Genomic DNA, 25,299 nt, shown 5'->3' on the forward strand with positions numbered 1-25,299 from the left:
ATATGCTGTACTTTGCTTTGTGAATAAAAATCAAAATCCGTAAATTAAAAATCAAAGACAATGGAGATCTTACCTTATATTTGCAGAAGTCTGAGGGTGCCAATGTTGCTGGCTGGTCTGCATGCCTGGAATATACTGTCCCTAGAAATAAAATATTTCCTTTTATTAATTTAACTTTAGCTTTTACAATAATCATGAGCATGAACAAACAGACCTCATTTAACTAAAGTCCAGTAGTTAAAAATTTGACAATTGGGGTATATTAGCAGTTAATGTGGTGCATTAACTGTTAGTGCAGATTCCTATATGAAATGGCTAACAGGGAAAAACACCGCTTTTTGTCATGGAATGTATGAGGATCAATATGGCAGATAAAACTGTGCAATTAATTTCAATTTAAGAAGTACTAACTACATTATGTGCTCTCTCCCATGTAGTCAATACATGGTAGAATGACTCTGTGTTGACTGCACAGCATCTATCCCAAAATATATTGCAAATGACCCAAACACAGGCTTTTTGCAAGGATCATGTTACTTTTTATGATCAGCACAAGGCAACTGCAAAACTAAATTGTACTTTAATATAGAGGGAACTTATTTTTTTATAGTTAAAATGTTAATTTCAAGCACTTTCTAGTAAGTTTGAAGAAAGCTCCCCTTGTAGTTTAAAACTGTTCCAGCAACCATTTTGCACAGAGCTAGTCACAAAGTCCATGTAATATAAATATGGTTTATTACTTCATTAGTTTATGAGCAGTTATTCAAAAGATTTATCCTTGGTCACTAGAGGTTACTGATAGAAATTGTGGCCTTTCAAAATTCCAACTGAGCTGACTAAATAAAATTTATCAGGACACATGTTGACTGGACAAAAGGTGGAAGCCATTTAGGAACTCCATGGGCCAGCTTTACAACTGTCCTAGAGCTATCCAGTTTATTTGTAACTGCTTACCTTTAGCAGATAATCTTATCCAGTGAAATCTATTAAATATCCTGTTAAAACTGAATATTAATACCATTGTTAAGTGGCTAACGCAACATCCACACTCACCTTATTAAAAGAAAGGGCTGCCCTATTATTTTTATCTGATCCAAATTCAAATCAAAATGTAAAGTGATGCTTAGATTCACCATATTTTCTCAAGATACCAATGACAGACCATAGGGGACCCATCTCCCCACATACTGTATATACTGTACTCAAAAATAAAACAAGATTTTTGGACCAAAAAATGGCCCACAAATAAGGGTCTTGGTTTATATTCAAATCCACACAATGGCTTAACTCCTTTGCTCTCCCTTTCCAATGACCAGTACTGCACTCCTCCACTATAACCTCTCCCCCCCCCTGATGATCGGTGTTGCTCTCCTGCTCTTCCCCACACACCCCACCCGATGACCAGTGCTGCTCTCCTGTACTTCACTCAACCCCTCCAATGACTGTCACTACCCCACCCCAACATACTCCCCTGATGGCTGTTGCTACTATCCCCCAAACCCCACCCCACTAATCCTTACCATTCTGGCACTCAACAAACCTTACATCGATATTCTGTTTTGGGCTGGTGCAGAGCATTGAGCTTCTGTAAATGCTCAAGGCCTGCCAGCTCTCACCCTCTCCAAGATTCTCGAAGCTGGCAGGCCTTGAGCATGCACAGATGCTCAAGGCCCCGCACCGGCGCAAAACAGAGTATCGGGGTCAGCTTCACTGAGTACAATATCAGGGGGTGGAGGATAGCAATGGCGGTCATTGTGGGTGGGGGGGGGTCTGCAGTGGCAAATTCTCTAATGTCTCCATATCAATCCAGAAACCTATAGATGCTGTGTCCATGAACTAATAGGTGAACACAACACCCGTAGGTTTTTAGACTGGTCTGGTGCTACTAAAGGAAAGAAAATTAGGCAGTGAGCTTTAATTTCCTTTTTATAAAGCAGTTTTGTTTTTATCAGCCTACAGATAGTATCCGTCAATAAGATTGTTTTGCAGTAGCTCTAAGTTAATTTCTTTCCACAGCTTATTTCCTCACATGTTTTCCTGAGTATATATCAACTCCCCCTGAATATCTGCTGCATAAGATACAAGAAACTTCTTCCATTGTTGTATCAGTTGGTGTTATCCTTATAGGACAAATCCAGAGAGAAAATTCCAAATACTCCCTACTCCCCCCCCCAATATCTAGACACAAGAGAACCTTTATTTACCTAATACCAAAACCAATGAAGGCTGGTTTCTTATACCCTCCATGCTAAATCTCCCAATCCCACCTCAACTAATCTCCACTCCCTCCGGGCATTCCTACCTCCCTCACCTTCCCTTTTCCACTGAAGGCCACCGGTGACAGCAAATAAGGTAGGCTCTTTGTGGTGTGGTGTGGTGTGGTATGCTGAGAAGCGACCCAGCTTACTCAGTACCAGACTACGTGTTCTCAAAGACAGGATTTGTATTTAGGGATCTCATATCTTGAAAAAACTGTTCCTTCAATAAAGGGACCACCTCACTTCCTTCCAACTCTATCATCGTAAGACAATGAAATATATTTCTCCAGCATCATTAAGGAGGGAACGTCCTCAGGTGATACCTTTTTATTGAACTTAATGTACCACCTACAACTTGATGGTTGACTCATTTTTGCATAGCCTTGATAGGGGAAGAGTTTTCTTTTTTATACTAGCAAAAGAGCATGTAAAAGGGGGTGACGGATACTATTGTGATAGAAACTCAGTAAAGTGGCTAATGACCTAGCACTGATTTGGTTATTTTTATGTAGTGGTCTTTGATCATAAGGTTTGAAAGGTGTTGCGCTAATAAAAATATTTAAAGTTTAAATAAAAGTGTGTTAAAACTTATAGCAAGGACTTCTATTCTTTGAAGACTCTCTCACCAGGATCACACAAACTTCTAATCTCAGTTTATCTAATCTCCGGGGGGGGGGGAGGAGGAAAGGGTCACCTCTGTTTATATTTGGATCAGTTTATATTCAAGTATATACAATAACACTAAGGGCTCCTTTTACTAAGTTGCATTAGGGCTTTAACGCACGGAATAGCGTGCGCTATATTGCCGCACGTGCTAGACTTTAACGCCAGCATTGAGCTAGTTCTAGCCGCATAGCGCTCGATAATTTCCTGCGTGCGCTAAAAACGCTAGCACACCTTAGTAAAAAAGGAGCCTTAAGTAAAACTGTAGCACATAAAAAAAGGCCAACAAGATTAAGGTGTGCATGTGGATGACCTGAATTCATGCTCTGTTTCAGCATGACAAACTCTTCCTGCAGGAGCTATTACATTCTGGTGCAGCTCTTATGGTCTGTATTTATGAGATTTATATTAAATCAAGACATTCTAGCGATTTCTAAGTTGTTGGTGGGTATTTTTTTCTTTTCTTATGCCAACACTATTTTTATTCTTCAAGAGATATTCCCCAACATTCAGGCAACTTTGCAAGAATATATAAATTTATTTCCAAAGTAAAGTGCTGGGCAGTTGGTAACTGCCTTTCAACAGATTCTTCTTCTAAAGTTTTAGGTATTATTTTGGATTTGATGTTAAACTTTTTGTCCCCAAGTGAATGACTTAAGAAATGTTTATTCAAATTATGACAGCTAATGATCAGTCTGTTCTCTTTTTAATCTCAACTCACTATGACTGGATCAGTTTCTGATTTTGTCACAATTGAACTATTGTAATTCCCTCTGTGTAGAGATTTTGCAATGGGTTTACTAAAGAAGTTGCAACTGATCCAGAATACGGCATCTTGCTTAATCTTTAAGTCTTTAAAATTTGATCATGCAAGTTTTCTTTTTCTTTTTTAAATGAAATGTGCTTTATATCCTGCAGGAAGATACTGATTTGAAAGGGCAACTCTTATATCCTATTAGCTAGCAGCACTATTACTATATGACCTGATGAGGAAGTAGCCATGGCTATATGAGTTTTACAAAAAAAAAACCCAATAGTTCATTAGTGAATTGACATGACCTTACTAAGAACTAGAGCAGTACTGAACAGCATATTTTACTATTTGGCCGAATACAAATACCAAATATGAACAAAATCAAATAATAACAGAAGCAACATGAAATCATAGATCAAGTGTTTATTTCAGTAGGATTTACAGTAGCACAACAGAGTCCCAAATTACTTTTATTTGAATTTAAAATCAGTGGCATTCAACCCAGTCCTCGGGGACCACGAGGCCAGTCGGGTTTTCAGTCTCTGTCATCCATATTCATTGTGGATATCCTGAAAACCCCGACTGGCCAGGTGGTCCCTGAGGACTGGGTTGAATACCACTGATTTAAATCACTATTCCGCTGAATATGAATAATTTATTCAGGGCACTATTAGGTGACAAAGCAAATCAAGTATGACTATTTGGGCTATTATCACTCCCCAAGATGTAGACTCTTTAAAAAGAAAAGTGAAACAGGTTTTTGGTGTATGAAACATAAAACTGCTTTACCAAATTTATTTTGCTTTAAAAAAGGAACTGGCTCATAGTTATTTTTCACATCCATCTTATGCTTGGTAATAGAATAAGTTATTTCTCAACCAACAAACTAATAAGGGCCAGAAGTACCCAGCTCAATTTTGGGTTTTTTAAACTTGTTTTTCTCCCTTCCTCTTCTGGCACTACTGAAACATCTGTACTGAGCAACCTTTCCGAGTCATAAGGGGAATGAGGCAAAAACAAGCCTTACATGAAAGTAGAGGAGCAGCATAATGGTTAGTGCATTAGGCAGAGAAGCTGATGAACTGGGTTTGATTTCTACTGCAGCTCCTTCTGACCCTGGGCATCACCTTACCTTCCATTGCCCCAGATCCAAAAAAAACCAAAAACTCAAAACTTAGATTCTGAGCCCATTAGGAACAGAAAAGTGCCTCCATAGCATATAGACAAATGGCTATGATTGTACCACAGAAAGCAGTACAGTATATGATTTTGCTGATGTATGTGATTTTTAAGATGTTCAAATCCTGAAATGTGTATGTGAAACTGTGAACCGCCTTGGATGAAGGCGGATTAAAAATGTCTTAAATATCAAATCCATGATCCTTTTAGAACCAAGTGTCATACAACTCTGTTCATGGGAAAGAGTAAAAGGGACAACTGGTTTGGTCCAAAAATAGATCCTTACTTCCAAACAGGACAGTGCATGGTGAACACCACATGTGTGTTCATTCTCAACAGCTTGGGTGTGGGGATGGGAGAGTATTTATAAACAAGATTTTTCATACAGAATGTTCTGAATATCACCCTCTTTATTGGGCAACTGTGCCTAGAATCAGCAGGCATTATCTGGCCATGTATTGCCTCCTGTGGATCCTGTTAATTCAGAACGTCTGCTTGGCTACATTATCCTGAACCTTCTAGAGCCTCAATAAGCTACTAACCTCATAGATCTTTATAAAGAGATAGCTAAATTGCCCTCTGCTTCCCAGCTTACCTGGTAATTATATATATCTGGATTGTTCTTAGCACTAAAATAAATTGAGAGAAAAGAAATGCAGTTATTTGCTTATATCAAAGTACAAACTATAAAATAAATTAGGAATATTTTCAACAGAACACGACCAGGATACAATGAATCCTAGAGTACAGATGTATTCAGAAACAAAGCCAAAAACCAGAGATTAGAGTTTTCATTCAATAATGCAATATTTAATTTTTAAACCATGGATGAATTATGGGTTTTTTTTTTTTTAAATAAGGAATTCAATATGGTTTAAAAATGTTTGATATCTGCTAGCCGATCTCCCCCATATATTATTTAAATAAATTAGATTATATATAAGCTAACATGGAAGTGCTCAGAACCTGCAGGTAGAGAACCCACAAACGGGGACACATCCCAAAATGCGGACCCCCTTGGTCTATCAAAAAAACTAAGAACCCTAAAAAAACTGGCGTACTCCCACTACTCCCCACCCAATCACACCAACCACCAGTCCCTGCAGGGCTTTTACCTGAATATCAGATCTATGAGGAATAAATCCACACTAATCAAAGACTGGCTAACTGAAAACAACCCTGACTTTGTCCTTCTCACAGAAACCTGGTTGCTTTCAGACAAAGACATCATTATTAAAGATTGTCTACCACCAAAATTCAAGATACTCTCCCTAGCCAGAACATGGGGAAGAGGAGGAGGACTAGCAATAATCTTCCGAGACCATCTCAATGCTTCCGTTCTTAACACAACCTCTTCACCTAATTCCGAAATGCTAACCATCGCCCTAGCATCAACATCTTTGCCCTCCTCACTAACCATCACTCTATTTTACATACCCCCCAAAAAATGGACCACGACCAAAGACGACTTTGCTGAATTACTTCTTACCAATTCTCTAACAAGCCCATACAACCTACTGTGTGGGGACATCAACATACACCTCGAGCAAACTGACCAACCTGAAACCGCGGACTTCTGGTCACTGCTCTCACAACTAGGCTTTGACAAACACCCCCCGATCAAAACCCACCAAAGAGGACATCAGTTAGACCTGGTAACTCTAGCCTCCAAGGAACAGACCAATCCCACTTTTTATTGGAAACAAGGCAACTGGTCAGACTCCCTTTGGTCCGATCACCGCCTATGTAGCTTCACCATTGGATGCCAACTTAAACCCCCTAAAAGCGAAAAAACAAGAACAGTCAAAACCCACAATACCAGAGGAAAGATTGACCCAATGGAATTCTGGTCCCACTTCGAAATCAACACCAATCCAATAGAAGATACGGAACAAATCATGACCTCCTGGATACAAGATAGTACCAATATACTAAACGAGATTGCCCCCAAAAAAACCCGCAGAATAAGAACCCCCAACCAAGAAGGCTGGTTCGATTCTGAACTGCTGCAATGCAAGAAGGACCTCAGAAAAGCCGAAAGATCATGGCAAAAAACCGGAACGCTAGAACACAGACTGGCATGGAGACAAAAATTAAAACAGTACAAAACCCTCACTAGTGAAAAAAGAAAAAAATTCTACTCCAACAAAATTGGTAATCCTAAAACCAATAGCAATAACCTCTTCAGATTGGTCAATGATCTTTACAACATAGAAACCTACACAAACCTACACGAAGAAGCCACCTTAACCGCCAACACCCTGGCTGACTTCTTCAATACCAAGATCCAAAAAATAAGAACAACTCTACCAGCCAGCCCCAACCCCCTCGAGCTCTTCCCCATCCTCACAGACATGAATCCACCAAACCCAGACCCGGGAGCCAAAGTCGACCTTAGTTGGAAACAGTTCGCAGTAACCGATTGGCAAACCTTCAATACTTACTACAACAAGTATACTCACTCCTACTGCCATCTGGACACATGCCCACCAAAAATCATGAGAACGGCCCCCCCCCCATTTTAAAGCAAAAATGATGACATGGGTTAATTACCTATTATCCAAAGGTAACTTCCCATCGGAGCAGGGTCAAATAATGATCACCCCAATTTTAAAAAATGAGAAAGAACCACCAAACTCCCCTTCTAATTATAGGCCGATCGCCAGTATCCCCCTATTTACCAAAATAGCGGAAGGGCTGGTAAAAGCGGAACTTTCCGCATACCTTGAAAAATTCAACATTCTAAGTGACAACCAATCAGGATTTCGGGCGGACCACAGCACTGAAACCATCATAGCCTCCCTTCTCGACCACCTCCTCACACTCTTCAGTCAAGGCTCAAGTGCCCTGATCATACAACTCGACCTGAGCAGTGCTTTTGACCTGGTCGACCACACCATTCTCCTGGAATGCCTAGCGCACATAGGCATCTCAGACCAGGTCCTCAATTGGTTTCAGGGGTTCCTACAAAATAGATCATACAAGGTACTCAAGAATAACTCTTTCTCATACTGCTGGGACAACACCTGCGGGGTCCCACAGGGCTCCCCCCTATCCCCCATCCTATTCAACATTTACCTTGCCTCACTAGGTAAACTCCTACACAACCTAAATCTCAAATTCTTCATTTATGCAGACGATATCACAATAACCATTCCATTAACCAACTTTTCACAAGAACTACTCGACCACATCTCAAACACTCTCAACCAGATAGAACTCTGGATGTTTTCATTCAGACTGAAATTAAACCCAGACAAAACAAAATTTTTTCTAGCCTCCCCCAAAGATAAAATTAAGGAAACCACAATTCAACTAAAAGGAAAGACCTTCCCCCTTGATCCGACCATAAAAATTCTGGGAGTCACGCTGGACAAAAACTTATCTCTAGATAACCATACCGACCTCATAATTAGGAAAAGCTTCTCGGTACTTTGGAAACTTCGTACCATAAAAAAAACACTTCTATGACAATGCATTCCGCCTACTTGTACAATCCTCCATCCTCAGCATCCTCGACTACTGCAATATCATCTACCTTAACGCCACTAAGAAAACTACCAGGAGACTAAAAACAGTCCAAAATACCGCGGTGCGCCTCATCTTTGGCCTAAAGAAATGGGAACATGTCACCCCTTTCTATCACCAACTACACTGGCTACCATTTGAATCTAGAATTCTCTTTAAATTTGCATGCTTCTGCTACAAATCGGTTAACGGCTCCTCCCCAAGTTACATAAACACACACTTTAACCTCTACTGCAGCAACAGGACATCACGGAGAACTCAATTGTTCGCCTTCCCTTCGCCTAAACACTGCCCTCTCAAAAGATTCCTGGATAGAACTTTTGCCTTCCAAGCAGCCAAGTCGAACCCATGGCTAGCACAGATGATACTTGAGGCCCCCACTTACCTATCATTCAGAAAACTACTAAAAACGTACCTTTTCAGCAAACACGACCCTTAATAACCCATTCACCTCACAGGACACTTACCCCACCGCTGCCCCCTTCCTCCTTCACCAGTCCCTCCCTCCCCCACTCTCTACCTCCCCTACCTAGCTCGGTCAAACCTGCAATTTCTGTAATATTGATGTAAACCTGCCCTCTGTGCAGACAGTTAAGAATCGCTGTAACTTCACGGCTGACTGCGGCAAATCACTGTAATTTATCGTAATTCGGCCTGCAATTTTCTGTCAAAAATTCTTCTAATTATGCTGTAAATCTGCTTCTAATTTTGTAAACCTACTTCTAATTTTGTTGTAAATCTGCTATTCAATGCTGTAAATCTGCTTCTAATTTTGTAAACCTACCTCTAATTTTGTTGTAAATCTGCTATTCAATGCAGATCATTTGCTAATTGATGTAAACCGCCTAGAACTCACTGGGTATGGCGGTATATAAGAATAAAGAATAATAATAATAATATCACTGCATCTTCTCCTACACTCATAAAGCTGTTTGATTTTTCTTATTATATTATTCTATTATGATTAATTTCATTTATGTAAAGTGCTTAAAGTTCATTCCATTCTTGAAGTTTCATTCATAAAACGCTAGAAAGTCCATAGCCTGGTGAAGTCAATGAAGCTAACTGTGATGGTATTCTCAGGTTCTGACACGTTTTGCTCTCGCAGGCTACCTCAGAGAGCCCACCACTTTATGCGACGACCAAGAGGACATCAGCTTGCCTACAATAAATACATAATAAAGAAGAGGGGCCTTAGGCATCTGGGCCAATCTGAGCCTTAGGTCCCTCCCTAGGATGTGCCAGGGAGGGGCCTAAGGCTCTTATTGGCCAAGGTTGCTTAAGGTCCCTCCCAAGGGGTCCCTACCATGGGGTCAATTGGCTGCCGGGTCCGGGTGTTGGAGCAGTGATTGTGAATGCTTTGGGAAGAGCCTGGACACCAGTGGCAGCTAAGTTTTTGTTCTGCTCATTAAGCAATATCGAGTGACTATTGTGCTGATGTGCTAGTGTTTTCACATTATCACTGTTTGAAATTTTTTTCCCTGGCGTGCTGTGATACATGGTTTCTCTATGGGCTGCTACAGTGCCTTTTTTCACCATTTTTTTTGTAGTTCACATGTGCAAGTGGGCATTTAAATGAAGTGGAGTTTCTTGGCCATATGAAGCATAACTGAGGCCTTTTCTTCACTTCTTTTCTTTTTTCTTTGCCCATTGAGTGACTGCAGTGTGCAGTGTGTATGGGTGTGGCCTTGCAGTGTCCTAGGGTATCCTATGAGTTCCATATAGGGTATTGATTGAGAAAAAAGGGAATGGCAATGGACCATCCTACCTGAACACTTGCCTAACTTGGAACAACTCTTCCAGACTAAGGAAAATTCAGACACCCTTCACCAACCCCCCAATCAAAGGCATTCAGCGTAAAAAAAATACATGGACTACTCGCCACGCAAGTAGTGAAACTAGACAGCCACATCTCCAATTTAATAATATTAATAACTTTTTTTTTATATACCGCAATACCACAAACAGTTCAGAGCGGTTTACAGACAGCGATATTACAGAAAACTTTCAAAATGACATTAGCATGTTAAGGTTAATGAAATTGGTCTGGAAGTGTTTCAGCACCAAACTACAGAACCTTCAGGAGGGAAATAAAAATCAAGCTATTCAAATATGTCAAGACAAACTCCTGATACAACCATTATCCCCTTACTCCATCACCAGAATCCAAATGTTACAACCAATAGCTTCCCTGTAATCTTTTGGAAATGACCAGAATCTCTTCCTTTTGTAATCCGCCTAGAACCGCAAGGTATTGGTGGAATAAAATAAACTAATGTAATGTATTCTTGGCATCCATCATCAATTCCGCCTTTTATACTTCCATGTATACATCAGTGCAACTTCAAATCGGTTTATATTTCCTTCTTTATGTTCTTTGAATATTTCAGCATTTTGGTATCAAGGCTTTCTTCCAGTCACTGGAGGACAGATTTCAGTTATAGGAATTAAAACAGTGTCTCACATGTTATATAACTTCTTGATCGAGAGTGACTCATATTTAAACTAAATCTCTAACATACTGAATGTGAGTAACACAAATTTCATGTAAATAAGGTAACAAAAAGACATGCTCTTTTGGTTACTATAGTATAGTAAAACTTAGCTGTGCTGATAGGGAAGTCCCTTTTTGTGTTACAGGCTTTATGGGTTTATCTGGTACTCTTGTATATATGGGTACTGAAATACAAGAGGCACATTTTTATTGATGCTGAAAGGCCATATTTCCAATATTAGCCGAAAACATTTTTTGCCAATCCATGAAAAGTGAATATAAACAGGGGGAAAGGACTTATCAAAGTGACGACCTCAAAATGGATTTCAATACTAAAAAAGAGCCCTTTTCCCCCTCATCAAATCATTCTTATGCCAAAGAATTCAAAGCAACAAAGCTTCATAGATCCAGCTAATGGCACAATATAATAACAAGGGGATCTAGGAAAACAGCCATTTTATCAAATTACTGGTGAAAGAGGAAAAGAGAGGGAAAATGTTAATCTAAAAATATGTTATAGGTGAGTATTTCTTCTTTCTATAGGAGACATTAAATTCATTCAAGGGTGGTCAAAATGGCTGCCATATTTACTTTTCTTATTTTGGATGGCAACTACTCCAGTTGGCTCAAATTCTGGAGGCATGAAGGGTCATGGAACAATTAGCTGAAGTATTAAATGCAGGCCAATGAACAATGTACAGCCTCTGATAAAGATGCCATAGCAACTCCATTACATATGAGGTAAAAGAAGCCTGCCACACTGCAAATATAACTGTAGGCCCCACTTCTCTTGCCATGATTTGACAAGAAGTGAAATTTTCCTTCCTCCACCTGGCATTCACCAATGCCAGTACTACTGAAAATCTCCTCACTCATTAGGACCAGTGGATCTTAAATTTTCCCAACAGCAGCTTCCCGAAAACAATTAACTTTGTTGAAAAGGAAGGCAACTTAGCAAAGGAAACAAAAAAAAAGGAGGGGGGGGGGGGGGGGAGAAAGGATGAGGTATACCAGAGCCCTCTGAAAGGTCCCTAGTTCACCACCCTTGGCAGAGGGCCTATAGGGGGAATGCAAGCTTTTAAAGTGTGTCCCTTCGCCAGTTCACTCTGGGTAGACTGCCTTACAAGTGGGCAGGGGGGGAAGAGGGGAGGCAAACTGATTCTTCAGAACCACCATTATAGTGGAACTCAACCTGGGGCCACAGATCATAGCAATTACACCAGTCCAAATGGCAAATATGTAGAAGCAGAAAATTCTGGTAAATTTCAGGGCTACACTACTACTTATACTGGCGATGCATCAGTAGAAGATTGTGTTCTTTGCCTCTATCTGGTGTCAAGATGGCCTAACTCATTTGTTTGGAGAGGGTCTAGCAGGATAAGGAATATAGGACTATGTTTATGGTCTATCAACATTACTTTCAGTCAGTGGCGTAATGAGGGTAAGGAGGCACCCAGGGCAGTGCCCCCCCATGCCTATAACCACCCCACATTTGCACCCTCCCTTCCCCCATACCTTTTTAAATGTTCACCAGTGTGAGCAACTTCTCCAGCCTGCTGCTCATACCGGCATTGGCTTTCCGTCTGATGTCACTTCCTGGCTCCATGACAAGGAAGTGATTTCAGAAAGGAGCTAGGCCGGCGCACGCAGCAGGCCTGAGCAGTAAAGTGTGTGTGTGAGTGTGAGTGTGTAAGTGTGTGAGACTGTGTGTGTGTGTGTGAGTATGTGTAAGTGTGTGTGTGTGTCTCAGAGGTGCTGTCACTCCCACCAAGACAGCACCTGGGGTTGTGTGTTCCTCCCCCCTCATTTTTTGTGTTTACTGTGCCTTTTTGGGGGATATAGGTGTACTCCTGTATTGTTGTTCCTGTTCTCCATTGGCCTCTCAATAAAGATGATTACAAAAAATGCAAGTTATTATTATACACTGGAAGGACACCTCAGTTTATATTATTTGACAATGGTGGAATATGTTTTGTTTGTATCAAACATATGAAGGAGTTATCATGGATAAATATTTGCCAAGTTCAAATTATTGGACCAGATTAGATTTTTATCGAATTAGTGACTGTTTTTCTTTGCTTTCATTATGTTTTGCTACCTGAATATTTTTTTTTTGGGGGGGAGAGGGGGGGGGAATATGTTTTGTTTGTATCAAACATATGAAGGAGTTATCATGGATAAATATTTGCCAAGCTCAAATTATTGGACCAGATTAGATTTTTATCTAATTAGTGACTGTTTTTCTTTGCTTTCATTATGTTTTGCTACCTGAATATTTTTTTTTTGGGGGGAGGGGGTCTTTTACATTTGTTTTTATTGGATGTTATTGTAAACCTCAATAAAGAAATCTGAATTAAAACATAGTATATTAAAGCCACAGGTAACTGGTAAAAAAAAAATTAAAAAAAATCTCAATTTTTCTTGCTTTTAGTTGTACCATTTTTTATTTTTAACTCCACATTTGTTTTTAATTTGTAAACCATTTGTAATAAACAAATAACTAAGGGCTTCTTATACAAAGCCACAGTAAAATTGCTACTAAGGCTTTGTATAAGGGTTCCTAAACTAGTTAATTTAAAAAAAAAAAACTGTGTTAATTTTTTTGTTTCTGAAAAAAAAACTACCTAGAAGTTTAATACAGCTTTAAAACCTGTTTAATATTGATGATTTAACTATCAACGGCAAGCATATAAAAAATATTCACCCAATATTCATGATTAATTGATCAGCAACAGGTTCAACTAATGACTTTACATGTATCTATCTGCTTTGGTACTTGGTAAAGATCCTGATAAAGGCCAAGTTTTCAATATCTTAAGAAATTTCCAAAAATCAGCACTGCAAAACTGAAGGAAGGGATATTTATAGGCCCACAGATCAAGTCCATTATACAGGATGAAGATTTTAAGCAATCACTCTCAGCAGCTGAGTTTGAAGTTTGGGAGGCATTCAAGTAGTTAGTGGAAAACCTTCTGGACAACCATAAGTCTCCTTCATACAAGGAAGGAGTTCAGAATCTCCATATCTCATATCAGAAACTTGGCTGTCGCATGTCATTAAAAATATACTTTTTGCACTCACAGCTTGACTTTTTTCCAGAAAATCTTGGTATGGTGAGTGACGAGCAAGGAGAACATTTTCACCAGGACATTCAGTTAATGGAGCGTCGCTACCAAGGTTTCTGGAATGAGAGTATGATGGCCAACTACTGCTGGATGTTGTGCTGTGAAAATCCAGGCACATCTCACAAAAAGAAATCACACTCTAAGTATTTTTGAAGAAATATTGGTTGCTAAGTGACACAGTCCAGTATAATTATGCTACATTATGTGCTTATTTGACTTTGGACTGAAGATGCTGCAACATTTCTTTAAGTTGATTCTGCAATTCTTAAAACTCAATTTGCTAAAACGCTATAAACTAATATTAGTCATAACTTTAAAAGTTTACATGACTGAAAAAAAACTAATAACAGAACTGAAATCAGCTTGAAAAACTGATTTAGAAAAATATGCTGTGTTGTCAGATGATTCCAGATTATTTTTTTTGTTGCCAAAACATCAAAATAACCATACCAATCAGAAATATTTATGGAGCTCAAACATTCCCCCAATGTGTTACAGCAGAGTGTAGCGTAGTGGTTAGAGCTATAACTCTGGGTTAGTGCTGCCCGATTCACGATTCGAATCGGTTCACCAATTCACTTCGAGTGAATCGATTCAAATCGATTTAAATTTTTATAAAATTGGCTCCCCGATTCAGACACTCCCCCCTCGCCCCCTAAAGCAGGAGCAGCAGTGCTGCCGCATCTGCTTTAGAGGGCAGGAGGGAGGGTCAGTCGGGAAGTGCTGCTGTCGGCTTCCCCCCTGGCCTCCCCAAAGAACATCGCATTGAATCGCATCCCATCCCACCCTCCGAAGGACTGTGCCCCCCCCCCCCCCCGGGAAGGCCGTGTTCCTTCTGGTCTCCCCGCAGCGTTTACCTTATAGCTGCAGCCTGCAGCGAAGATCGCGGTCAGTGTCTTTACTAATTGCTTTCAGCTCTTTCCTCCGCCCCGGTCCTGCCTCTGTGTCAGAGGAGGGGGCGGGACCGCAGCAGCGGAAAGAGCTGAAAGCACTTAGTAAAGACGCTGTGACCGCGATCTTTGCTGCAGGCTGCAGCTATAAGGTAAACGCTGCGGGGAAACCAGAGGGAACACTGAGGCCATCCTGGGGGGGGCAGTCCTTTGGGGGCAATCCTTCAGGGAGTGGGACAGGCCTTGGAGGGGGTGCAGGCCTTCAAAGGGGGGGACAAGCCTTTAAGGGGGGAACAAGCAGGCCTTTAAGGGGGGGAAAAGGCCTTCAAAAGAGGGGGACAAGTCTTTAAGGGGGGACAGGCAGGCCTTTAAGGGGGGGGACAGGCCTTCAAAGGGAGGACAGGCCAGGGATGGTGGCATAGGCCTTCAGGGGGGGATGGGCCTTTAGGAGGGAGGTGTAGACCTTCAGGGGAGGGGGGCCCTGGTGTAGAAGTACACGGAGGGAAGGAAGGGGGGTTCAAAGAGACGTGAATATGCCGGACTTTGGGGGGGGAAGAAATAATGGGTCTAAAAATAGAGGAGAGTAAGAGAGATGATGGACAATGGGATTTAGTTAGGGAAGGAACAGAAAGGGAGAGAAGTTGGACACAAGGGATGGCGTGGAGGGGGGATAGAGATACTGGATAGGAGGGTAGTTTGGAAAAGAAAGGAAGAGATGATGGACCCTGCGGTAGTGGGGAAGGAGGGAGAGATGCTGGATGAAAGGGTAGTTAAGAAAAGGTGGATCTGTGGATGGAGATGAAAAAAAAGAATGATGCCAGACCTCCGGGGGAGGGAAGGGAAACGGAAGGGGAGGATAGAGATGGCAGATGGATGATTAGAACGGAGAAAGAAGAAAGAAAGAGACCCTGGCAAGCAAGTTATCAGAAGACAACCAGAGCCTGGGACCAACAAGATTTGAATAATGACCAGACAACAAAAGGTAGAAAACTAATTTTATTTTCCGTTTTGTGATTACAATATGATTTGAAACGTGTATCCTGCCAGAGCTGGTGTTAGACCGCAAATGTGAGCTAGGATTTAACAGAGAGAGGAAAAGTCTTTTTTGTTTGCTTATTTTGTTTATACCACAGCGCCAGTGTAATTAAAAGGCAAAGGGAGTGAAGAGGCTATAAAAGGGGTGAAGAGGCTTCAAAATAAACCCACCAGGATGTTTGAAAAAAACACCCAATTGGGCAGGAAAATTGAATCGAATCAAAAAAACCAATTCAGTAGGCTGATTCGAATCGAATTGAAATTTTTTTTCCTGAATCGGCAGCACTACTCTGGGTAAGTCATTTAATCCCCCATTGTACCAGGTACATTAGATAGATTGTGAGCCCACCGGATCAGATAGGGAAAATGCTTGAGTACCTGATTTGTAACCCATTCTGAGCTCCTTTGGGAAGATGGTTTAAAAAAATATCCAATGAATTAATAAACAACAGATAATTCTTCATACCCTTAAGGTCTGACTGACATCAAAATCTCAGTTTTGACTCAAACTTCCTGATTGAAACTGTAGGCAGGCGGAGTAAATACTGATAGCATGGGGTTCCAGAATGACACACCTACCTACTAAAAAAGATATTAGCAAGATAAAATCCTAATCGCTTTTCTAGTGAAATAGATGTGCCTGTTCTTTCACTGAGGACCCAAAGACACTGTCCTCCCATGCTGCCACATCCACTCTGTAGAACTTGGAGAACATACGTATAGTGGACCAGGTCACTGCCCTATAAAATCTCCCAGGCAAAATCACCCTAGCTCCTGCCCACAAATAATCTATGCTTCTTGGGGAATGTGCTTTCAAAGAGACCGGTGATTACTTGCCATAGGGAATATATGCAGACGACATGGCCATCTGAATCCATCTTGAGAAGGTAGCCTTAGATGCCAGTCTACCACATCTAATCTGACTGGTGAGCACAAATAGATGGTCTGACAGTCAGAACTCATCGGTAACCGCCAGATAACTTAAGACGACTCATATCCAGATTTCTCAGAATCTGGTCCTTTTCTTTGACCCTGTGGTCTGGAACGCTGGCACTCTTTACCTCTTGAGATTAAACGCCGAAACAACCTTCATCAAAAAAGGATGAGACCATGTGCAATGAAACTCCCACCTCCATGATATTTAGGAAGGGCTCCTTGCACAACAGGGGCTGCAACTCCAAGACTCATGTCACTGACATAATGGCCATGAGGAATACAGTTTTGATGGTAAGATCAAAAGAGGACATCTCTTGAATAGGCTTATAAGGAGCCTGACTGAGGCCATGCAAAACTATGCTAAGGTTCCATGACAGAAATGGTTGCTTTACCAGTAGTCTGAGCCATAGTGCCCCCAATCTGGCTACATCTGGATGAGAAGCCAGGGAAGCTTTGCATCCATGGGCTCTGAAGCACTAGAAGCCCGTCACTTGGATCCTGAGTGACACCACTAGGAGGCCTTTGTTGAGACTAGCTTGGAGGAAAGCTAGAACCACCACGATGGGAGAACTAAACTGCTCCACATTCTCTTTCATGCATCAGTGTTGAAATGTCTCCCCATGCCTTAGCATAAGGGGAGACCATCATAGGCTTCTTGGCTCTGAGGAGAATAGTAATGACTACCTCTGAGTAACCTTTGCGCTCTAACACCACACATTAAGACCAAAGCGATCCGGATCTTCTATGATCATTGGGCCCTGATATAGAAGATCGGGATGTACCTGTAGTCTGAGACCATGTTCCCTCTGAAGATGCACTAGGTCCATATACCACGACCTAAGTGTCAAGTCATTGCTAGGAAGGCCACTCTCCCTTTTCTGTCTTGCTATTCTGTGAAGTATTCGTCCTATTAGGGGCCATGGAGGAAACGTACAAAAGCTTGTACTTTGGCCACAGCTGGACTTCAACTGAAAGTCTGGTCTGCGTTCTTATTCCTCGCTGTAGCCTTTAGATTGAAAGTTGATCAACCCCACTGAAGAAGGATGGCCGAGTGAACATCTGTTGACAATCTTGTACCATAGGATACACCTAGACATTGTTTTAATAACATTTTAAGAGCTCTCAGGAGCATCCCAATACTCCGTGACTGACACACTCATATCAGGATGCCAGGGAAAATGCATGGGCTGTGCTGCTGATGGTGATAATTGTGTTAAGCAGGATATAAGGGGGGCATAATCCTATATGTTTGAAACACCCCTTGCCTGAGAATCTGAAAGACACTAATATGTATATATAAAAAGATGAAGCTGAATGATAGAAATGCTTCAAAGATGTGGACGCAGCATAGTATAGACACAATAGGCAGAGTACACGTTTTCCTATTATAGTGAAGCAAAGAGAAAATATGTGAAAAACAAGATGTTGTAGTGTGTGACAGTCATAACAAAATGGCTGACTGTAGCTGAAACTCATAAAAACAACTTATGAATAACAGCACACATTCTACGAGGTAAGACTGACATAGTATAAGCTTTCATTAATCACCTTGAAATACCACAATATATAAATAATCACTTCAAAACTTTAAATGTGCTTATTAGTGAATGCTCAGACCCACAACTATAACCCTAGTGAAAAATCATGGAGTCAGCTGTGTATGGAGACCATCATTGCATGTTCACTGTCTCTTCCACCAATAACCATAGAACATATGGATCTGAGCGTTCACTAATAAGTACATTTAAAGTTATGAAGTGATTATTTATATATTGTGGTATTTCAAGGTGATTAATGAAAGCTGATATGTATATCACCTTACTTAATTGAAGTTCCCTTGTATAGTGGGTTTGACCTAGTATAAGAACATATTTTTCACACTGTTCCTTAATAATGCTTGGTAAGCAAAACTTAGCTGTTTACCTTAAGATCCCCAGTATGGCACATAGGTTTGCTGGGATGTCTTGTGATTCAATAGCATGTGATAATTTAAGTCATTATTGTTGTTAAGGAAAATTACTAATGAAGTATGATTAACCAGAAACCATGTGACTTGAATAGAACCAATAGAATATTGTTGAAGTATGCAATTTGCAATTGGATCCTAGTGAAGCAATTGTAATCTAATTGGAAGATGTACCAACTACGCATGTTTAATAATGAATTGATGATGTCATAATCTAAATAAAATGGCCAGTCACTTGTATCTGGGTGAGACTTTTTGGATGTTGTCCTACCAGTTAGTTGGATGCCAAAAGACTCTCAAGGCCTTGAATGTTTATTCCTTGGCCTCCTCTGGAGATAGAGATAAGAACTGAGGGGGTATGTAGCCTGTTCATGTAGTTATTTAGGCCAAACACTCTCACTCAGCTCAGGATAGAATACTAAGTGGAAGGGGCCTGTGGGAGTTTAACTGTAACTCCTGAAGGGAGTCAGTGATGAACTCTAAAAGGGCAGTAGGCTTGAACAGCCGGCATACTGTGGGATCCTCCCCTTGGTTGAGGGCCACCACCGATTCCTTCATACTTGCTCCTATTTATGTCCCTATATCTCCCAGCAGGGAAGACTTGCTCTGTGACAGTAATGGCATTCAGACTGATCCCTCACCTTCCTAGTCCCTGTCAGAAAGGTCCACAGGATCCAGGTCAGTTGCTGCTAATGACTCCGATGTGCCCTGGGAGCCCAGGCCCCTTTATGTGACCTCTGGCTCGCTGCCAAACCTCATATGATGTTCTCAGCTATCCAAATAAGCTCTATACATCACATTAACAAATTCAGGAGAAAAGACCCTACTAGGCATTACTGAGTCCCCTTTAGATAATCCACCTTACGTCTCTTGGGCTCTGTAGCTTCTATGATCTTATGCTTACATATGCCAATGCTCCTGGGCTCATGATAGACAGGCCCTTCCAGAAGTTCATCAGCCCTAGAGACCAAAGGGGAAGCTAAGCCCAATGGTCCCAACTCCACTTCACGTTCTGCATGGCACGTGGTGCAAGGGCACTCTTCCTGCATTCATTTAGCACAAAACTGGCATGAATTAGAGGTAAAAGAGCCTGAGGACTCCATCCCTGTGAGTTTTGAGGCAAAATGAGATGATTTGAAGGATCTAAAGAACTTTAAGAAAAAAAAAAAAAATCAGGAAATCCAAGATGACTGCTACAGCACTGTTTTGGTGTCAATAAACGGCTCAAACACATCTTAATTAAAAGTTTTTAAAACCTCAGAAAACAGGATTTTAGAGGTAGGAGACCCTAGAGGATGTAGCAGAAACCTATAAAAATAGGGATTTCAGATCCCCCACCCCCACCACCAATTTTGCCCTTAAGCTGTAATAGCCTTTCTCACTTTGACATGTGCTCTGAAAGTGCTGCAGCCTGCCTCAAGCTCTAATAAGCAGTTGGATCTGTGAGAAGCCCTGCTTCAAATCAGCTAGTTCTCCAAATGCTAAGATCTTTGGGCTGCCAATCAAATCAAAGAGCACAGTTACTTACCGTAACAGGTGTTATCCAGGGACAGCAGGCATATATTCTCACATGTGGGTGACGTCATCTACGGAGCCCCAGCGCGGACAGCTTTTCAAGCAAACTTGCTAGAAGTTTCAAGTTTGCACACTGCACCACGCATGTGCATGCCTTCTCGCCCACTAGAGGGCGCATCCCACCTCGTGGTCCTCAGTTCCATAACTAGCAAAGAAGCCATCCCCGGGGAGGCGGGCGGGTTGTGAGAATATATGCCTGCTGTCCCTGGATAACACCTGTTACGGTAAGTAACTGTGCTTTATCCCAGGACAAGCAGGCATGATATTCTCACATGTGGGTGACCTCCAAGCCAACCAAAAAAGGGCAGGTGGGAGGATGGCAATTCAGGAAAACAGGTTACGTAACACCGACTGGCCAAACCGGCCGTCGCTTCTGGACAAAGTGTCCAGACAGTAGTGGGAGGTGAACGTATGAACCGAAGACCAGGTGGCAGCTTTACAGATGTCCTCCATAGGAGTGGATCGGAGGAAAGCAACCGAAGCTGCCATCGCTCGGACCTTATGCCCCGTGACTCGGCCCGGGGGCGGAAGTCCAGCCTGAGCATAGCAAAAAGAAATACAAGCAGCTAACCAGTTAGACAGAGTGCGCTTGGAAACAGGATGCCCTAATCGATTAGGATCGAAGGACAAAAACAATTGAGGAACCTTCCTATGAGACCTGGTGCGTTGAAGGTAATATGCCAACGCCCTCTTACAGTCAAGCGTGTGAAGCGCCGTCTCGCCAGGATGGGAGTGGGGCTTAGGAAAGAACACAGGAAGGACAATGGACTGATTGAGGTGGAAATCAGAAACAACCTTAGGTAAAAATTTAGGATGGGTGCGGAGAACCACCTTGTCATGATGGAAGACAGTGAAAGGAGGGTCCGCAACCAAAGCTTGCAACTCCCCAATCCGCCTAGCGGATGTGAGGGCAATCAGAAAAACCACCTTCCAAGTCAGAAATTTCAAAAGAGACTTGTTGAGTGGCTCAAAAGGAGGTTTCATCAGTTGAGCTAAAACCACATTCAAATCCCACACGACTGAAGGAGGCTTAAGAGGGGGACAAACCCTGATTAGCCCTTTCATGAAGCGTGTCACCAAAGGATGGATCGACAGAGGACGCCCATCCAGATGTTGATGGAAAGCAGAAATAGCACTAAGATGAACACGCACAGAAGTGGTTTTCAGACCAGAGTGCGACAGGTGACATAAATATTCCAAAACCGAGGACACCGGAACCGAAGCCGGATCCAGGTGAAAAGACGAACACCAGGTGGAAAACCTGGTCCATTTCTGCGAATAACAAAGCCTAGTCGAAATCTTGCGGGAGGCTTCCAACACCTCCCTCACAGACTGAGACAGATCGGGCGAAGTTAAGGAGCAAGAAACCAAGCTGTCAGGTGTAATGACTGCAGATTGGGATGTAACATGGATCCTTGACTCTGAGACAGCAGAGAAGGAAACACAGGCAGAAGTAGAGGCTCCCTGGTACTGAGCTGAAGCAGCAGGGAGAACCAGTGCTGACGCGGCCACCGAGGCGCAATGAGAATCATCGTGGCAGCGGACGATTTGAGATGTACTAACGTTCGCATGATCAGAGGAAAGGGAGGGAACGCATACAGGAACCTCCCTTCCCAATCGAGAAGGAAGGCATCTGCCTCCAGACGGTCCCGGGAGTACATCCGAGAACAATACAGGGGCAGTTTGCGGGTCTCCGGAGAGGCAAACAGATCCACCTGCGGCGTTCCCCAGCGATCGAAAACCTCGCGCAGGACTCCGGAGTGTAGAGTCCACTCGTGCGGCTGCAGAAGTCGACTGAGTTTGTCTGCCAGACAGTTCTGTTCTCCCTGGATGTAGACCGCCCGAAGGAAGATGTTCCGGGAGACCGCCCACTCCCAAAGGCGAAGAGCCTCCGAGCAGAGGGGCCAAGAACCCGTTCCACCCTGCTTGTTCACATAGTACATCGCCACTTGGTTGTCCGTGCGGACGAGGACTACCTGATTTTGCAGTATGTGGACGAACGCTCGAACCGCCAGAAAGATGGCACGAAGTTCTAGCACGTTGATGTGACACCGACGGTCCTCGGCAGACCACAGGCCCTGCGTTCGAAGACCGTCGAGGTGGGCTCCCCACGCGTACTCCGAGGAGTCTGTGGTTAGAACCTTGCGAAAAGGAGGGGTGAGAAACAGTAAACCCCTGGACAGATTGGAAGAGTCGGTCCACCAACGCAGCGATTTCCGCAAAAGCGGAGTCACTGCAATGAGACGAGACACCGGATCGCACTCCTGACGCCACTGGGAAGCTAGGGTCCACTGAGGAATCCTCAGGTGCAGCCTGGCGAACGGAGTGACGTGGACCGTCGACGCCATGTGGCCGAGCAGCATCATCATGCGCTGGGCCGACACCACCGACAGTTGAGAGACCTGACGGCCCATCCGCACCAAGGCTTCCAACCGCGGGGGCGGGAGATACGAGCGCAGGCGCACAGTGTCCAGCACTGCGCCTATAAATTGAAGAGACTGGGCCGGGTATAACTGTGATTTTGGAAAGTTTATTTCGAACCCGAGGCTCTGCAGGGAGGCGATAGACTGTCGGGTCGCTGAGATACCCTCCCTGGTCGGGGCTTTGATGAGCCAATCGTCCAGGTAAGGGAATACATGAAGCCCACGAGACCTCAGGGCTGCCGCGACCACCACCATGCACTTCGTGAAGACTCGAGGGGACGAGGCCAGGCCGAAGGGCAGGACCCTGTACTGAAGGTGCAGATCTCCCACCTGGAATCGTAAAAATCTTCGGAAGGCGGGATGCACCGGAACATGGGTGTATGCTTCCTTCAAGTCGAGGGAGCACATCCAGTCCCCTCCCTCCAAGAGAGGATATAAAACCGGGAGAGACAGCATTCGAAACTTCTCCCGGACCAGGAATTTGTTGAGCTTCCTGAGGTCCAGTATGGGGCGTAGGTCCCCGGTCTTTTTTGGGACCAAAAAGTAACGGGAGTAAAACCCCGTACCCCGCTGGTCTTTGGGGACCGGTTCGACCGCCCGAAGCTCCAACAGAGCCCTGGCCTCGGCCAGAAGGATCGGAAGTTGCGCTTGGTTGCAAGAGGCAACCCTTGGGGGATGATCCGGTGGCGTGGACACAAAGTTGAGCGAGTAGCCCTCGGAGACGGTCCGGAGCACCCAAGCGTCTGATGTTATCTCGGTCCATGCCATGTAGAAGAACCGAAGACGCCCCCCGATGGGAAGGGGTTCCTGAGATTTCGCGGAGGGGAACCCGCCCCGTCCGCTCAGCCCGTCAAAAGGAAGGCGCGGGTTTAGAAGGACCCTGCGCCGGGGCTTGGGATTGTCCCCCTCTGCCTCGCTGAGACGGACGTCTCGGAGGCGGCCTCGAAAAAGCCGGAGTCGACTTCTGAGGGTATCGGCGCGGCGGAGGACGGAAAGGTTTCTGCGGCGGGGGCCTAGGTTTGGGGCGGACCAGGGATGCTAACGAGCGCTCCTGCTCCGACAACCGCTTGGTCGCCGCATCTAAGGACTCATCGAATAACTCGGACCCCACACAAGGCAAGTCTGCAAGACGTTCCTGCAGGTTTGGGTCCATATCGAGGGTGCGAAGCCAGGCCAGACGGCGCATGGCCACTGCGAAGGCCGACACCCTCGAAACCAGCTCAAATGCATCGTACACCGCATGAAAGAGGTACAACCGCAATTTAGACAGGTTGGACATAAACTTATCAAATCCTGCTCTTTGGGAGTCCGGTAAGGAGTCTCGATATTGAGGAAGGTCCTTCACCATGCCACGCAAATAGGAGGAAAAGGTGAAGGCATAATTTAGAACCCTGGTGGCCATCAGGGAATTTGAATAGAGGCGACGGCCAAACTTGTCCAGGGTCCGCCCCTCCCTGCCGGGTGGAACCGCCGCAGAAACCCATGAGGGCTGTGATTTCTTAAGGGCAGACTCCACCAGAAGAGACTGGTGGGAGAGCTGCGCCTTTTCAAACCCTTTAGGGGGCACAGTCCTATACTTCGCTTCCATTTTAGAAGGTACAGACGTGACTGTAAGAGGGTTCGACAAATTCTTCAACCAGGTCTGCAGGAGGACTCTGTTGAGGGGGAGCCTAGGTACCTCCCTAGGAGGAGTGGGAAGGTCTTGCTCCTCCAAAAATTCTTTAGAATATTGAGAACCGACCATAAGATCCAACCCCAGGGCTCGGGCCATGTCCTGAACAAAAGTGGAAAATGAGGACGGCCTGGCTGGAGGGGACGGGGTTCTCGACCTCCCCACCGAGGAGAGGGGAGAGGCCTCATGGGAATAATGAGGATCCCTGGCCGACCCCGAGCCCCAGGATTCTCTTTCCAAGGCCCTCGAGGGGGAAGGAGAATTTCTCCGCCTCGAAGAACCCTTGGGTGAGGACCCCGGGGTCCGGGGGGCACTCTCCCACTTCCTCGGCGAGGCGGCACGGGAAGACTTCCCATGAGGCGATCGGAGGAGCCTCGGGTTGTCGAGGCGCAACTCCGATACCTGCAGCGCCTCGCCCCCGAGCGGCGAGGAACGATCGCGCCTCCGAGGCGAGCCCCGCGGGCGCTTCGGCTTCCTCGAGCGGCGCCCCGTCCGAGGTCGCGTCGAGGGCGAGGCGTCCCGGGAAGACCTCGAGGAGGAAGAGGAGGAAATACGGCGCACTCTGCGCAACTTATCCTTGGGCCGCACACTCCGCTCAGGCGGCCCCCCCGAGGTCGAGGTCGAGGGCACAGCCGGGGCCGAGGTTAAAGGGGCCACCATACCCGAGACCGAGGCCGCCGAGGCCGGGGCCCCCGAGGTCGAGGGCGCCGAGGCCGGGGCCTCCGAGGTCGAGGGCGCCGAGGCCGGGGCCTCCGAGGTCGAGGCCACCGGAACCGAAGCTCGCTGCAACACTTCCAGGGC

At 44.2% G+C, this 25,299-nt stretch overlaps 1 protein-coding gene across 6 annotated transcripts in view; it reads right to left on the reverse strand.

Moving 5' to 3' along the window:
• The window catches only part of EPB41L4B (erythrocyte membrane protein band 4.1 like 4B), a 449,748-nt gene that overhangs the window by 163,295 nt on the left and 261,154 nt on the right, over window positions 1-25,299 (reverse strand). For all 6 annotated transcript variants that reach the window (XM_033930624.1, XM_033930625.1, XM_033930628.1 and 3 more), the window contains 2 exons: window positions 5,450-5,483; window positions 74-141 (listed from right to left, as the gene is read on the reverse strand). In XM_033930624.1, coding sequence (XP_033786515.1) covers window positions 74-141; window positions 5,450-5,483 — 102 coding nt within the window. Of the gene's footprint in view, window positions 1-73; window positions 142-5,449; window positions 5,484-25,299 lie in introns of those variants that run through there.

This window comes from Geotrypetes seraphini, chromosome 2 (genome assembly GCF_902459505.1).
Source record: "Geotrypetes seraphini chromosome 2, aGeoSer1.1, whole genome shotgun sequence".
NCBI lineage: Eukaryota > Metazoa > Chordata > Amphibia > Gymnophiona > Dermophiidae > Geotrypetes > Geotrypetes seraphini.